The 16,217-nt window shown below is 55.8% G+C and overlaps 1 protein-coding gene across 2 annotated transcripts in view; it reads right to left on the bottom strand.

Annotated features, from left to right (window-relative positions):
* Positions 1 to 16,217, bottom strand: part of SULF2 (sulfatase 2) — an 85,039-nt gene that overhangs the window by 45,339 nt on the left and 23,483 nt on the right. For both annotated transcript variants that reach the window (XM_084887488.1, XM_084887487.1), the window contains exon 2: positions 15,693 to 15,968. In XM_084887488.1, coding sequence (XP_084743614.1) covers positions 15,693 to 15,867 — 175 coding nt within the window. In that variant the 5' untranslated portion in view covers positions 15,868 to 15,968. The remainder of the gene's footprint in view (positions 1 to 15,692; positions 15,969 to 16,217) is intronic.

The following is a 16,217-nucleotide window of genomic DNA, read 5'->3' as shown; positions in this document are numbered from 1 at the left end:
GGACTGAGAGTTCTAGGGCATCCAGGTGCTGTCTACTCCTCCCTCCCCCCTGCCCCTGCAGGCATGTATCACTGGTGCTCTGTAAAACTCCCCGGATGACAGGAAAACAGCAGCGCCTGCCCTTTCACGCCCGGTGCATGGGCGGTTTAATAAGGGACACCCTCCCGGAGCCAGGTGTGCTTCCCGAGCCTCTGGGCCAAGGTTGCTCCCGGAGGGGGGAGGAAAGGACCGGCTCTGTGTCTGAACAGGAGCCGTCAGGCCCGGAACTGTGTGGTCATCTGTATCGAGGTCACATGCCCTTGTAGGAAGTCCCCAGGGGTCGCAGCTGCAACGGGTGGACAATAATAGGCTTTCCACCAGGCGTGATGTTTTCCTCTGAAGGGGGTGCAGGGGGTGAGCTGAGGCCTCCCTCCACCAGCTGGTGCTCACTGGCTGAAACCGATGGCGCGACGGAGCATGGGGATCTCAGAGTCCCCGTCTCAGGGTCTGGCAGAGCCCTGGGGCCTCACCAGCCCCAGGCCGCCTTCTGCTGGCCAATCCGTTCCTTCCACCTTGGAGTTTTACCACAAACGAAGATATCAAGGCTATGTCCTGGAAGCCAAGCTTGAGTATCGGCCACACTCACACCTCATGGCTTTTGCCAGAGAAGTGCCCTCCTCCTGGGAACTCCCTCCTGGCCTCCTTCAAGGAACTGGCCAAACACCAGGCCTCCCAGAGGCCTTCCCTGAACCGAAAGCCATTTCCTTGTTTGCACACTGCCCGTGGCTCCCACAGGAGCAGCTCCATGGGGGCGGGGTTTGGGCCTGTTCTGCATGGTGTGGCTCAGTTGGTTGAGCATAGTCCCAAGCCGGTTCAACTCAGGGCACATGCCCGGGTTGTGGGCTTGATCCCCAGTAGGGGGCGTGCAGGAGGCAGCTGATCTATGTTTCTCTCAACGATCATTCTCTCCATCTCCCTTCCTCTCTAAAATCAATTAGGAAAAAAAAAACAAACCCAAAAAACCTAAACAAAAAGGGCCTACTTTGTTCACTGTCATATTCCCAAGCCTAGCACAGTGCCTGGCACATAATGGATGCTCCGTAGATATCAGCTACAATAACCAAAAAGTCATCTTACTGTGGGTTTCCTTATAACCCAGGAGCCCACGCTAGTGTGTGTCCGGGGATGCCCTGTGCATGTGGGTGCTGGGCAGTGGGTTTAAAACATTTAACTTTCAACAGTACCGAACAGATCACATGCCCTCTGGTTGGCCGCACTCCCCAGCACTCTCTGTAGCCTCACACACGTTACCCGCCTGGTGCCTGGAGGCCTTGGTTTTGCAATTCCTAATGTAAGTAACTTAGCTGTTGATCGGCTCCAACCTGTTTGTGGGGGAGAGGGCCGTGTCTGTGTCAACAGACACCATGCTTATTGTTAACGAGGTGTCACTGGCTGAGAGTTGGTTGTGTACGTTGTGCTGGGCACATGGCATACATGGTCTAACTGAAGAAGGATCGGTGCAGGGAGTTCAGAGCTGGGGGAGTGGATGTGAGGACTGAGACCCGGGCTTGTCTGAGGGGAGAGATGGGTGCTGGGTGTCGCATGAGGAAACATTCAGCGATGTCCCGTGGGAGGCGGTGACACTGTATAAGGAAGTGCCAGAGGTCTCCGTGCACTTGGACAACGCTTGGCTGGAGCAAGGCCCAGAACAGTCCCTGGACTGTGGCACATCCGGCCTCCTGGTCATCCCGGAGGTGAGCTTGGCGTGAGAGGGGCCCAGGGTCCCAGCACCAGCCGCGGGGACGCCCGTGCTGGGAGTGGCTCCTCTCACTCCCGGGGAGCTCAGGGGAGTCTCCGTACCCTGCGCCTTCTGCTCTGACAGGGGGACGGCCGCTGCGCGGGGCTCCAGGGCAGCAGAATTAGCTGACACTGGATCACGTGTTCTACTTTCCTTCCATTTGGGGCAAGGAAAGCAAGCTTCTCTCGCTCAGGGCTGTGGGATCCTGTTCTATTTTTTTTAAAAAAATTAAAAATAGGTAAATAAGAGTACAGGTGGCACATCGATTTGGCAAGGGGCCGGCGGTGTGTGGCACACACCGGCTGGGTGCAGCCCAGAACGGTCTACCCGCTGAGGCCACCTCGAAGAGGTGCCCATGGACACCTTGGGGGCCACACTCCCAACGCTGAGCTCCCACTGCCCGTCCCCGCACGGCTCCTCCGGCAGCCCCTCCCTCTGCCTCCGGTTACTTAGGAAACCATCGTGGCTACCCCCCCACATCTAATCCATCAGCAACGCCTGCTGTGCTTCAAGGTCTATCCACAGCAGAGCCCCGTGGCTCCTCGCTGGGATGGAGCTCACCCTCTTTCCTCTGGATTAGGTCAACTGCTTCCTGACCGGACTCTGTTCATTCCCTATGGAGCCGCCAAAGTGCCAGCCCCCTCCCCACCAGCATCCTCTATCGCTCCCACTCACCCGAGAACAGAGGCCCCACGGCCACCCACAGGCCCTGCGGGCCCCAGCGCCCGCCCCGCCCCGCCCCGCCCCGCTATTCTGCAGCCAGGCTCAGGCCCGCCCGGAGCCTTTGCCATGCTGTTCCTCCTGCCCGGTTCCCCCTCGGCCTGTGCCCTCACCCTTTCTTGTCTCCACTCGGAAGTTCTCTTCTCCGCGAGGCCTTCCCTGCCCCCCACACCCACAATTGTACCCGCTGCCCGCGTATTTCATATCCTCTTCCTTGTTTCACATCTTCAACTCTGACCCGTTATCCTTCTTACACATTTATCTTGCTTGTCACCCCCCTACAACCCCAGAGGCCAGAGCTCGGAGGGCTGCAGATCCCGACTGTGCCTCCCAGCCCCGCCCGGAACTGTGCCTGGCACACAGCGGGTGCCCAGTAAGTATTTCTCGAGGAAGCAAATCTAGGGCAGTCCAGGCAGAATCGACCCTCTGCCGGCTCTTCCCAAACAACGAAGGAGGAAGCCGCTGGTAATGAGATCGCAGCCTCGCTCCGGCTCCAGAGGCGGCAGAGAGGACAAAGCCGCCCCTGACCCTCAGGCCCCTCTCCCGGAGCAGGGAGGCCGCCCGGTGAGTAATTCAGCGGCCCGAGTGCTGCGCCGGCAAAGAGCTAACAGCCTGCAGAACCGTTTCTTATGTTTGATCTGCACGAAACCGGGGTCTCAAAGCGCTTATGTCTCCATCCCACTCATTTCGGAGGAGGGCGCGCCCAGCGGCTCGGACCTGCTGTTCCCCGTGCGTGCACTCACCCCTGCCCGTCGTACGAACTGAGAGAAGTGATCTGTTTTGAAAAAGATGTCCAGGTAGACATTAAGGACTTGGAGGCAACAAGAATAAAGGAAGGCCGACCTCGTCAGACACCTATAAGGACCCTACCATGCAAGACTCCACGGCAGCGAACTGAACATGTTCATTTCTGCCGAAACCGGTTTGGCTCAGTGGATAGAGTGTCGGCCTGTGGACTGAAAGGTCCCAAGTTCGATTCCCGTCAAGGGCATGTGCCTTGGTTGCGGGCACATGCCCAGTGGGGGGGGTGCAGGAGGCAGCTGATGGATGTTTCTCTCTCATTGATGTTTCTAACTCTCTATCTCTCTTATCTCTGTAAAAAAAAAAAAAAAATCAATAAAATATATTTTAAAAAAATGTTCATTTCTTTCTGTTGTTGTTGATGTTAGAGAGAGGCAGGGGAAAAAAATTCCAAGATGAGTAACACCGTGTAGACCACATGTGTCAAACACAAGGCCGCGGGCCAAATCCAGCCCGCCAGGCCTTGCAATGTGGCCCGCACCGCGCTGTCATCACTGCACTCCGCTGTCAGTTTATGACATTGTCAGTTTATGACTGTTCAGTAAACCATTCGGCCCGCGATTTAGGCTGGATTTTAGATTTTGGCCCCTTCTCTGATTGAGTTCGACACCCCTAGTGTAGACACACATGAAAATGTCTGGGTCCAGGCATTCACAGGTGCACTCGCCCCTGCCGCAGCCAGGAGGCCAGGCCGAGGGAGAGCGGTGCCCGTCCGCCCTGGACGCAGACTCTCCCAGCGCCGGGAAGCACAGGGCGTCTGTGCACCAGCCGTGCTGCACGCTAAGCCCCCACCCCCCCTCCTCCGGGGACAGTAACCTGCTTATTAAAGCTGCTTTATTAAAGCACATCTGGAGCACGCCAACATCTGGCCGAACGGCACAGCCCTAACGGGGTCGGACGGCTGCGGTGGGAGGGGACGCGGGGAAGACAGGGCCACACAGAAACGAAAAGGCCCGTGTTCGGTGTTTTACACGAGGCCGCGCCGGCCAACCAAAACGCGCGCCGTCCAACACAAACCCGGGGCACGCAGACAGAAACAGGCTCCGCTTCTTTCCGTGACCGCGCCTTCCCGCCGCGCCGGCCAGGGTGAGGTCACCTTGCACCGCTCCGGGACCCTCGCGGCCTGGGGCGCCCGCCCCTGCCCTGGAGGGGGCGCCCAAACCCCGCGCCCCCGGCCGGGGACCTGGCATTCCCTCCCAGGACATCCGCTGGCCTACCCACAGGGCGGCTTTTCTTCGGTTCTCTCCATGCACCGCCTGTGCTATTGTTTATACTTTGCTTGAAAGGGACTTTAAAGAAAAATAAACTTGGCTCTCCATCCAAGCTCCTGGGAAATTCTGGGTTGGATGTGCTAAGGACACACGTTTGGATGTCCATCAAAATAAGTTCTTAAGTAGCAAAATCAAGTGTTTGCCTGAGGTGACCTTGTGAATTCCCTGGGGATTTTAGGAGCCACTGAGTTAATGAAACATCGATGAGAGAGAGACATTGATCAGCTGCCTCCTGCACATCCCTTACTGGGGATGTGCCCGCAACCAAGGTACACATGCCCTTGACCGGAATGGAACCTGGGACCTTTCAGTCTGCAGACCGACGCTCTGTCCACTGAGCCGAACCGGTTTCTAGAGGAATTGCTACCTATGGGAACTTGGCAGGTGCGGGGGGTGGGGGGAGGCTCTCATGATTCAAAACATGACCCCATTTTTGCCCTTCCTGGGGCTTAGGGGGCTCACATCCGTGTTCTGCCCTAGAGGCCTGTGCCAGCTGGGAGCAGATGCACCCTGTACCCCCTCCCGGACAGCCTCCGATAGCCCCAACCCTGATGGCAAGGGCACTGCTTTGATGGGTAGCTAAAGAGATGAAGGCTTCCCATGCCTGTTTTCTTAAAAATCCATGGAAGTGGTCAGGCCTGGGGTGTGAGGTCCTCCTTGGGGAAGCACTGAGGGCGGGACCCGAGGAAAAACAAAGCCTGTGTCTACAGATCATCACCTCTCACCTGGGCTGTGGCAGAATCCACGCTGAGAGAGAGACACAGGTGAAGTCTGTAGTTCAGTGCTTGGCACGCAGCAAGCACTCCATGCATGCGAGCTTTGGGAAATTCTAATTGCTGCGGCTCCCAATTACAGTGCAAACCCAGTTACCCCACGGGGGCCTCTGGACAGAATCTCATCTGCACGTGTGTTTGGTTTTTCAGGCTGTTCGAAAGTGTTTAAAAGTTTGAGTTAATGGCTAACCTTGTATTTTTAATTGGGAGATTTAACATCGATCCAGCTCTCACCCTTTGCTTAAAAAAAATACAAAGATCTGGCCTTGATGGGCCAAGAGGGGCATTTCAGCCGAGCTGGCTTTGGAAGGGCCCCGTCCGGTTCTCCCTGGTCCTCACCGTGCCCACTTCCTTCACCTGCAACACCTGCCCGGCCCTGTGGGCACCGAGTGTGCAACCTTTGGCTGGTTCTATTCCAGCTGAAGGGACCAGCTAAGTAAACCGACAAAGCAACGCTTACTGTGGCCCAGAGACCCCCGGAGGACAGCTTGAAGAGGGAGGAGGAGGACCAGGCTGTGGGTCAGGGTAAAGGCTGGAACAGACAGCCTTGCCCTGCACAGGCAGGGGGGTGAAGGTCCCTGAGCTGAGGCCATAGGTGAGAAGGACTCTGTGCCCTGCACCATCCTCCAGCCACTATGCCCACCCAGGGACTGGAACCCACGTGGCAGCCCTCATCTGGCCCTCCAGTGGCCCCCGAATGCCCACAGTCATTGCATCAGATGGTGAGCTGCCTGCCCAAGGGACACCTCTTAGGAGCCATCAGACCCCAACCAAGCAGCTCTGTCCCTGGCAGGAGGGTGAGAGAAAGGCAGGGGGTGGGGGTAGGGGGTTCCGCGGGGGCGGGGAGAGACCAACAGCAGCCACCGAGTCCACATCTGGAGCCGAGGACTCCGCTGTTTGCCGGGCTGGAATGGGCTCACTGTTGTCTGTTGGCACCAATTCAGAATGACGACACTGGATCCCTGGGACCTGCTTCACCAACGAGGTTTCCTCACAACGGTGGCAAAGGGGAAACCATTCCTGGTTCCCGGATATTACAAAATAAAAGTCGGATGCAGTTTCTGTCTTCAGCCATGAAAAGCTAGCGCTCGGAGTTGGTTCCTAATGAATTAAGCAGATGTCGAAGAGGCGGCATTGGAATTTCATTAATGAACACTGGGCTGTCAGAGAGATCAAGAGGTTCATTTTTCCTCCTCTGCCTTCTGCCGGCTCTGGCTCTGGCTGCAGGAGGCTCAGGGAGAACATTCTGATGAGGTCGTTCTTCGTGGAGAGAGAGGAGGCGGCAGAGGGACCGCGGGAAAGGGCAGGTCACCCTGGTCATAAATGACAACCACTGGTCCCCTCCCCTCCGCGAAGCCCCACCAGAAATGTTCCTTCACTTGTAATTCTCCAACGCCCTTCGTTCCCCACGAGGCATCTCCAGCCTGCGGTGCCCGTTTTCCAGGGTGGGCTGCACACAGCCGGTCCCCGAGCCCCTGGCCTGGTGGGTGAGGTTGGCACAGCGGGCCAGTGCCAGTCGTAAGCCTGGAAACCCGCTCCTCCTCCCCCAGCCTCCCGTCTCTGTAAATGGCACCGCCATCTGCCCAGCAGCTCAGCCAAAAACCCGGGAGTCATCCTTCGCCCCCTTCCCACTTGCAATCCATCAATAAGCTCTGTCTGCCAGGCCTTGGGGACAGGGCCTGCTCCCTCCACCCCTCTCCCTCCGAGAGCCCCCATCCTCTCCCGCGTGGACAGCTGGTCTCCCCGATTCTGCGCTCGCCGGAGGGACCGCTGAAAACATGAGTCATGTGCACGTGGCCCGCTCAGAACATCCCAGTGGCTTTCTCTTGCCCTCACCCCCGGCATTCTCCTGCTCACCCCCAGGTCCCGCCGGCTGTCCTTCCTGCCACACGTCTCCTACCCTTCTCCTTCTGCCCCAGGTGCCCCCCCCACCCCGTTTCCACAGGAATGACTCCTCCTCACGTGCAGCCCCCATCCCATGACCACACGGCCCCTGCTAGCGGTGCTGCCCTCCCCGGGACACTTGCTCTTGATCTCACTGTGGCCATGACCCTGGGCAACCCACGGAAATCTGTTTCCCCTCCCCTCCACAGGCCCCGGTTTTAATCTTCGATGCCCTTAGCTAGGAAACTAGCCCTCCGAGCCTCTCCTGCAGCTCCACGTGGGAGTGGTCCTCACTGCCTTCCGGATCCTCCCTCTGCCCGGCTCTTCCGTCGGGGAGCGGACCCGGAGCGGTGCCCACAGGGGACTCTGCTCTCTGGCTTTGGGCTGGGGGTGGCCAAGGCAGGGCCTGGGAGATCAGGGAGGGATGAGCGGAGATGGGGGTACGGATCCTGCGGTGTCGACGGAGGGGGACAGCTCCTGGCAGGTGTCTCTCGTTTCCAGTCCATTCGCTCCTCTCATCCCCTCAGTCTTGGGGGTGTGTGTGTGCCCCCAATGCTACTAACTCACCATGGGTGCTGCACTACCACGTGGACAACCCAAATTTCTTGTGTGCCCCATTTTTTTTTTTTCCTGAGACGACAGGGCTCATAAACTCTGCCCGCGTTGCATGTGATGTCCAAGATGAGGTCCTTCAAAGAAGCTGACTCCACTGGAAGGTCCACCCTTTTGCTCTTCTGCGTCTTTCTTCTTGTTGCCTGGGATATGGCTGTGACAGACGGAGCTCCAGCAGCCATTCTGAACCACGAGGATGCCTTGGAAATGGAAGCCAGGCGAGAAGCATGGTGGCACAGAGAGGAGGGAAGGAGCTGGGGTCGCAGATAGCCTGGAAGCCACCATGCCAGCCCCGAACTGCCAACTTCCAGATATTTTTATTTTATTTTTTTAATATATTTTATTGATTTTTTACAGAGAGGAAGGGAGAGAGGGATAGAGAACTAGAAACATCGATGAGAGAGAAACATCAAACAGCTGCCTCCTGCATACCCCCTACTGGGGATGTGCCCACAACCAATGTACATGCCCTTGACCAGAATCGAACCTGTGATCTTTCAGTCTGCAGACCGACGCTCTATCCACTGAGCCAAATCGGTTTTGGCACTTCCAGATATTTTTATGTGAGTGAGAAGCAAACGCCTATCTTGTTTAAGCCATTGCTATTTTATATTTCCTTTTACATGCAGCCGAGCTTAATCCGATGTACTTAGCTTCCAGAACTGAAGCAATTTGCCAAGGGCTGCTGAATTGGGGGGGGGGGGGGGGGAGGGGAAGAAGTCTTGCAGGAATGTGCTTGGCAAGTTGAGCACCGGGGTGGGTCCAAGGGAGCCTCCTCTTCCCGAGGTATCTGCCTGGACATGTTTTTCCAGCCCCAGCGAGCAGCGGCTCCGTGCCAGGAGCGCGTTTCTCCGAGAGGCCGAGCTGGAAGTGACCTCCGACCCGGTGTCCGGAATCTGGGCACCTGTCCCGGGCGTCTGGCCGCTTGGCCCCTGTAGAGCGCCCAGGCCTGCGATGGTGAATGGGCTCCGGGATATCAGTCTGCAGCGCAGGGTGTGGCTTCCTTGTGCTCACAGATGGAAATGGAAAACAAGTGCCCAGCCAGGAGCCCTCCCTGGTCTTTCTCTCAGAGCCAGTCTCTCCTACTAGCAGCCCTTCAGGCCAAGGGCCTGCAGTGTTTAGGGTCACAGACCTCCCTCCGAGGACCTTGTGAGGGTTTTGGGCCCAGGAAAGCCCAAACAGGCAAACCATCTGCATACAATCCCCACACTTCCCTGGCCCAGGCCCAGGCCCACCCAGAACGTCCGACTCTGAAGGCTGGCTCCCTGGATAGCTCCTTCTGGCCGGTCACAGGCACCTGCGATTGACCGGGTCCCCACCACAGCTCTCCCCAGCTCCATACGCAGAGAATCCCTCCTAGCAGGCGCCTGGGTCAAAATCTCTCCCACCCCACATCCGACCCATCAGCACGTCTCATCAGCTCCACCTTCCACATGCTGCACCTGACTCCCTTTTCCCCACTCGTGTCTGAGCCGCCGCCATCTGCCTGGACCATCGCAGTAGACTCCCCGCTGGGTACCTCTCCTGCCTGGACCATTAAGACTCCTCACTGTCGTGCCCGCTCTATTACACCCCTTTAGTCTGTTCATATAATGGCCAGAGGAGTGGTATCAAGACACATGTCTGAGGATGTTCTTCCTCCGTTCAGTGTTCTCTACTGGGACCCAACTCAGTCAGAAAGCCCAGTCCTCTCCCTGGTTCCGAGGTCCTGCGTGTCCACCCTTCCACCACCCCGTTACCTCTCAGACCTCCCTCCCTCCTGGTCCCCACGCTCCCACTGCTCTGCCAGCCAGGCCTCTTGGCTGCTCTGTGAGCCTGCTCCTGCCTCAGGGCCTCCCACCCACTGTTCCCTCTGCCTGAATGCTCTTCCCCAAGGAATCCCCTTGACCGGCTCCCTTCCGGTCTTCTCAGTGAGGCTGCTCTACACCACATAACAGCTCTCCCCTCGCCAACCCTTTCCCAGCTGACTTCCCTTCCTGGCTTTATTCTTCTCATCACTTTTCACTATCTTATGCACTATATGCTTTTTAAACATAATTTTCATTTATTTTAAAAAACATATATCTTACTGATTTTTTACAGGGAGGAAGGGAGAAGGATAGAGAGCTAGAAACACCGATGAAAGAGAAACACTGATCAGCTGCCTCCTGAACACCCCCCACTGGGGATGTGCCCGCAACCAAGGTACATGCCCTTGGCTGGAATCGAACCTGGGACCTTTCAGTCCGCAGGCCGACCCTCTATCCACGGAACCAAACCGGTGAGGGCTGCACTACATACTTTAAACGTATTTTTACTCAACTCTTGCACTAGAATGCAAGCTCCATAGCAGCAGAGATGTTGTCCGTTTTGCTTGCTGCCAGGTTGTAGGTGCGCAATCAATACCTGCTAACCCCCCTGTGAGGGGGTGAACCTGGTCCACCCTCTGAGCACCCACTTCAGAGCGAGCCTGTAAGGGCATCGCCTGGACCTGACCGCACCCCAGGCATCCCCCTCCTCCGGGTACCAGCTCTTGTTATTGCTTCAGACAGTCACCCCTGCTCGGCTCTCCCTGTCCTCATGCCAGCCTCGTGGGAGGAAGCATCTTGCTGAAATGTCAAAACACTGCTGTTCCCATTGTACTGGGGCTGGCAGTGACCTTTTCCCGAAGGGTTTTCATTTACAACAGTCATTTAGAGCTTCCTTTCAAAAGAAATATTTAAACCTAAAAAAAGTAAGTCTAGTTAAAGAAAATTTCAAATAATAGAACAGCCGGCCCTGGGATGCTGCAAACTCTCCCCTGCTCCTGTGTCTACTTCACGTGTGTCTCAGAGCCCGTCCCAGCCCCCGAGGCCACCCAAGGATCGACCCTGGCAGGGTCCACCGGTCCACGGGCCCTCTGACCAGAGGACACATGTGACTTGGCTCCCGTGTGCTTCTTCAGAACTCTCCTCTCTGCTGGTGAAGGCCAGCGAAGACCCCGCTGGTCTCCGAGGTCCCCCAAACCCAGGGGTTTTCCCAATGGCTCTGAACACGTGTTGAGATTTGAGGCCACGTCTTGACTTCTATGCCCTGGGACCAGGCCCCTTGGGCATTTGAGTGACACTGCTGAGTGGCAGCTCCAGGAGGTGTGTCAAATGCATGTAGGGCACATGTGTCAAACACAAGGCCCGCGGGCCAAATTCAGCCCGCCAGGCCTTGCAATGTGGCCCGCACTGTGCTGTCATCACTGCACTCCGCTGTCAGTTTATGACATTGTCAGTTTATGACTGTTCAGTAAACCATTCGGCCCGCGATTTAGGCTGGATTTTAGATTTTGGCCCCTTCTCTGATTGAGTTCGACACCCCTAATGTAGGGGAAGGAAACACGCCTAGACAGCCCTCCCCGAACGGCCTTGCAATTAGAGAACAGGACAAGCCGTCCCTCCCCGGTGCTGCGTCCCGCACCGACTCCCTCAAGCAGACCCTAATTAGGAAGGACGGCTGCTTTCCGCCCGGGACTGGAAGAAAGCCTGGAAATTTTCTTCGTCGCGAAGTCTCCAGCCCCGAGAACCATCGGAACCGCCGCGCGGATGAGCAGAAAATAGCAGATGATAAATTTTTTAGGACCCCCCTCTGCGTGCCAGTTGTCGCAGACTGTGAGATAATGTGCTGGCCTTTTTGGGAACATGCATTATTGATCTGGGTCTGTCTAGTGGGTAATATAAAAAGCACCCCACCCCCAATGCCACCTTCCCATCCCTCACCTCCTGGAGGAAGGCAGCCTCCTTCAGAAGCCAGTCCTGCCACTGGAGGGGCCGGCTCATGAGCGGAAGGGAGGATAAGCAGGCACCGATCTATGCAAGTTAGCGCTTCGAGGTGGGAGCTGACAGATGCCACGGAAAACCAGGGCTCTAAACCTACCATCCACCATATCCGCTTCCTGAAATTTATCTTTCAGAAACACTTTCTATCTTCGGCTGTGCAAAGACGTGTGTATAAAGACTCTTCTGGCAGTGGTATTTGTACTGGTGAAAAAACACACTAACAATCTATAATAATAATAAAGGCATAATATGCTAATTAGACCAGACATCTTTCCGGACGACCTTCTGGAAGAAGCCGGGGCTTCGAGGGCTGAGCCCCTTGCAGGAATTTCGTGCACTGGGCCTCTAGTCTAGAAATAACAGCCATCCCAGGAGACTGATTAAGCAGAGCAGTGGTTAAGACCATGGGCTCTGAGTTCAAATCCTGTTTAGCCATGCTCTAGTGGACAAGAAACTTCATTTCTCTGTGCCTCTGTCCCTCTAGTTATAAAACAAAGAGAACGGGTCTATGCATTCGAGCAAGCCATGGTTTTCTCTGCTCTCCTCTCTCTCATGTCCTCATCACACTCCCATTTCCTATATTTGCACATCCCGTTGATTTTGAGAGTCACAGAGGCTGACTTACAATCAGGTTCGGGCATGAGGTTCAGGTTAGAGCATGTTGCTGCAGCAAAAATGTATTGTTCCTAAAATTCACTCACTCACCCTAGTTGAGGCCAAAAACTTAGGAGTCATCTCGAAGCCCTCTTCTCCTGAACCCCTGACCTCTAACCCATCCGTCACTGTCCCGCCCCTCCTTCTGCTCTGCTCCGGTCCCAGCTTCCGTTAACACCTACCCAGTCACTGCACCTGCCCCAATGGTTGTCCCCGTCTCTGCTCTTGTTCTCTGCGACCTAATTTCAACATCGAGTCAGAGGGATCCTGTTGGAATCTAAGGTAGATCATGGACCTCCCCTGCTTAAGGTCCCTGATCCATGTCTGTTTTTAATTTTTTTAAAAAATATCTTTTAAAAATATATATTTTATTGATTTCAGAGAGGACAGGAGAGAGAGATAGAAACATCAATGATGTGAGAGAATCGTTGATTGGCTGCCTCCTGCACGCCCCCTACTGGGGATCGAGCCCACAACCCAGGCATGTGCCCTTGGCCAGAATCGAACCTGGGACCTTTCAGTCCGCAGGCTGACACTATCCATTGAGCTAAACCAGCTAGGGCTGATCCAGGTCTGTTTCACTAAGAATAAAACTCAAAACGTTCACCCTGCCCACAAGGTGCCTGCAACCTGGTCCCATCGACTCCTGGCCTCATGTCTCTCCATTTAGACATACCCCAGCTAGCTCCGCTACCGCCCACAACATCCCTTCTGTCCCTACCCACCCAGCTCATTCCTAACTCCGTATCTTCGCCTTTTCCATTCTCTCTGCCTGCAACGACCCTTCCCCAGCCCCGGGGCTCCCAGGACAGTGCACTGCACAACAGATGCTTAATACAGACCTGCTGAGTGCATGAAAGAGCGTCCAGGGCCCTGAATTCCCACACACAACTAGGACCAAGTCACCCGAGGAAGCCCCCGAGGGAAGACCCAGGTTCTCTGAAGCCCAGGCTCTGCAAAATTCTGCTGGAAACAGCACTCACTCCCCTGTGGCTGAGGTCTGCAGATGCCTGTGGTGATCAGCCACGAGGCATGCTAAACGGGGCCTGTCAATCTGTCAATAAGAGCTCCGGGCTCCGATTACTTCCTGGCGGCACTGATAAGCTCCCTGTGAAAAATCTATACTTGTGATCATTAATACAAATCATTACAAGGAGTGACTTGGATTTATATAAATCACCCTCTCTTGGCAGTTAAAGGACGGATTCATGTTTTTAATAACCGACCCCTTTAAGAAGGGTGCAGATTTGCAGCTGGATCTTCACCACAATCTTACAGTCAGTTGCAAAGGCTTGTTCAGTGACATTGGGTTGTCCTTTGGGAGTGGGCGGAGGCTAAAGGCCAAACCCTCACCGGGTCAACTACCGGCTCTCCTTACCACCACCGGGAGAGCCTCCGAGACCTGCCTCTATTCTCGCTCTCCAATCTCCTTTCCTTCACCCCTTTCCCGGCTCCAGCCACATCTGTCTCCTTGGCCCTGCCTCAGGGCCTTTGCACATGATGTTTCCTCTGCTTAGAAGGCACCCCAGCCCCACCAGATGTTTACAATACACAATGGTATCGATGATGAGAAGGAAAATCTAACTTACAGGAGAAGGAAAATGGGCAAGGCTTGTGCACTGTCCAGAACGGCTGCCACAAGCCACAGATGGCTCTGGGCACCTGAAAGTCCTAACTGAGATATGTTCTAAGTGTAAAACAATATGGAAAATGTAAAATACCTCATTAATGATTTTTTCTATTGAAGAAAACTTCTATTGATACTCCAGGTACAGTGGGTTAAATCAAATGTCATTAAAATTAATTTCACCAGTTTCTTTTTTTTACTTTCCAAAAAAATGTAGCCATTAGAAAATTTCAAATTACTTATGTTATCTGCATTTTCGGGTGGCATTATAATTTCACAGGGCAGCGCTGGTGTAGGATTTACTGTAGAGAAATGGGACTGAGAAAAGCAGCACATTCAGCAGGGAGAAGACACGAGATAAGGAGAAAGGTCTCCCCGGGGGAGAGCCTCAGAGGTGACCTGCAGACAGAAATGGAGCCGGAGCCGGGGAGGAGGAAGTCCAGGTGAGACTCTCTGGAGGCCTCGCTCTCGCTCTCTCCTCTTGTTGGCCTCATTTACGGGGTCTCTTTCCCATGCAAATGAACGCACCCACAGCTTGGGTGGAAGAGCCCGAGTCTTGTTTAGGTGGGCAGGGGGGATGGTCTATACAACGAACCAAAGGCTGGCCCAGGAGTGGCTGGTGTGAGGAATAAAGGGGAGGTGTGGAGGCCTTGAGCTGGAGAAGCCCTTGGGCACAGCCCTGGCCGGGCCAGCCACACGTGTAAATGTTCCCAACGAGGCAAGGGCCCCTGTCCTCACCGCTCTACCCGGAGCCCACAGTGCTGCATGGGAGGGAGCTCAGGACCAGAGGCGGCCCAGTTCGCCCTCCTGAGACAATCTCTCTGTGAGCCGGGTTGGGTCGCTGCCCATAGGGAGGGCTTCCTGCCCCTGGATGCCACCCAGGAACGCTGAGCCCACCCTCGGCTGCTGAGGTGGGGGGAGCAGGGGTCCCACATGTATGTATGCGTGTATTCGCATGCACGGGAGGGTGCTTTCTTCTGTTCAGGGTCAGCACAAACATCACCACCCCGAGAGCCCTTCCCAGTTACCAATCTAAAGCAGTCCAACCACAGTCCCAATAGGCACAGCGCCCTCTTCAGTTTCAACGGAGCACTGCTCCTTCTTGGAGTTATTTAATTAACTAATTAATTTTCTAAGCCCTGGCTTTGACCCTGGCCTGAGCGCTGGGCACAGAAGCTCCGGCAGGAGAGCGGGTGTGACAGGGCAGGACAAAGCCTCGCCTCCGCCGGGAAGGCCCACAATGACACCGGGTCCCAGCTGTGGAGCCCCCTTCAGTCTCTTCATTTCAAAATACTACAAAACGGCTACTGCGACCACACACACAGGCTTATCTAATGAACAGTGCGTGTGAAGCGGCTTTACAAAATATCCAGCACCGTAAGACCCAAGGAACCACGGCCACCGCGTTATTTTACACGTGAGCCGGCAGTGGCCCTGATGACCTGTCTCCCTCCCTCCGAGAGAGCGGCACTGTGCCTCCCTCACGCACTCCTGAAGCTCCGGGCCTGGCACATGGCAGGTCCTCAACAGAAACCAGAGGAAAATACGAACTGGTCTTAACATGGCTTCCTCAGAAGGGTGTGGAGGAACCCAGGAGGGTTCCGCATTAGGAAAAGGCTGGAGACCCCTCCCCTGCGAGTCCACAGGGGTGGGCCAGCCCTGTGACTTGGTTAAGTCCTCTACAGGTGACCTCTACAGCGTGACATGAGCACCTTGCACCGGGAGCCTCAGCCCCAGCAGATGGCCCTGGGACGCCGGGCAGGTGCCACCCGCCGGCCGGGCGCTTACCGAGCTCCACGTCCTGGTCGTCTGTGAGCACCAGGATGATGTTGGGGCGGATGTTCCGGCGGTCCCTCTGGAACCGGCCTTTCAGGCGGTGGTGCGACAGGAAGGCGGAGCTCCCGCCCAGCAGGGGGAGCACGGCGGCGGAGAGCAGGCACAGCAGGAGGCCGGGGCGGGCCATCTTATGTCTCCGCCGCTCTGTGGCTTCTCGCAGGAGGCGGGAGTCTGGAGCAGCGCCTGGCAGACTTGCTTCTTTGCCCTCTTCCCCCTCGGCTCACGGATCTGAAGGAGCAGGAAGAGAAGCAGGTCAGTCTTGCTGTACGGCTGCAGCCGCTCAGGCTTGCATAACGAGGCGCACGATGGCCTCGGGCATGGACAAGGACAGTTTATCTGATCGGGGGCGGCTCTGGCCCAGCAAACATCTAACAGCGGCTCCAGAGACAAGGAAAGTTATTTGCAATTTGCTCAGGCAACAGGCCGGTGGGGGAGCCTGCAGGGAACACTTCTGCAGCCAGAACTGTCCCCTGGGCC

The sequence above is a fragment of the Pipistrellus hanaki genome (assembly GCF_964339955.1).
Source record: "Pipistrellus hanaki genome assembly, chromosome: 6".
Classification (NCBI taxonomy): Eukaryota; Metazoa; Chordata; class Mammalia; order Chiroptera; family Vespertilionidae; genus Pipistrellus; species Pipistrellus hanaki.
This window is presented reverse-complemented; position numbering and strand designations above follow the sequence as displayed.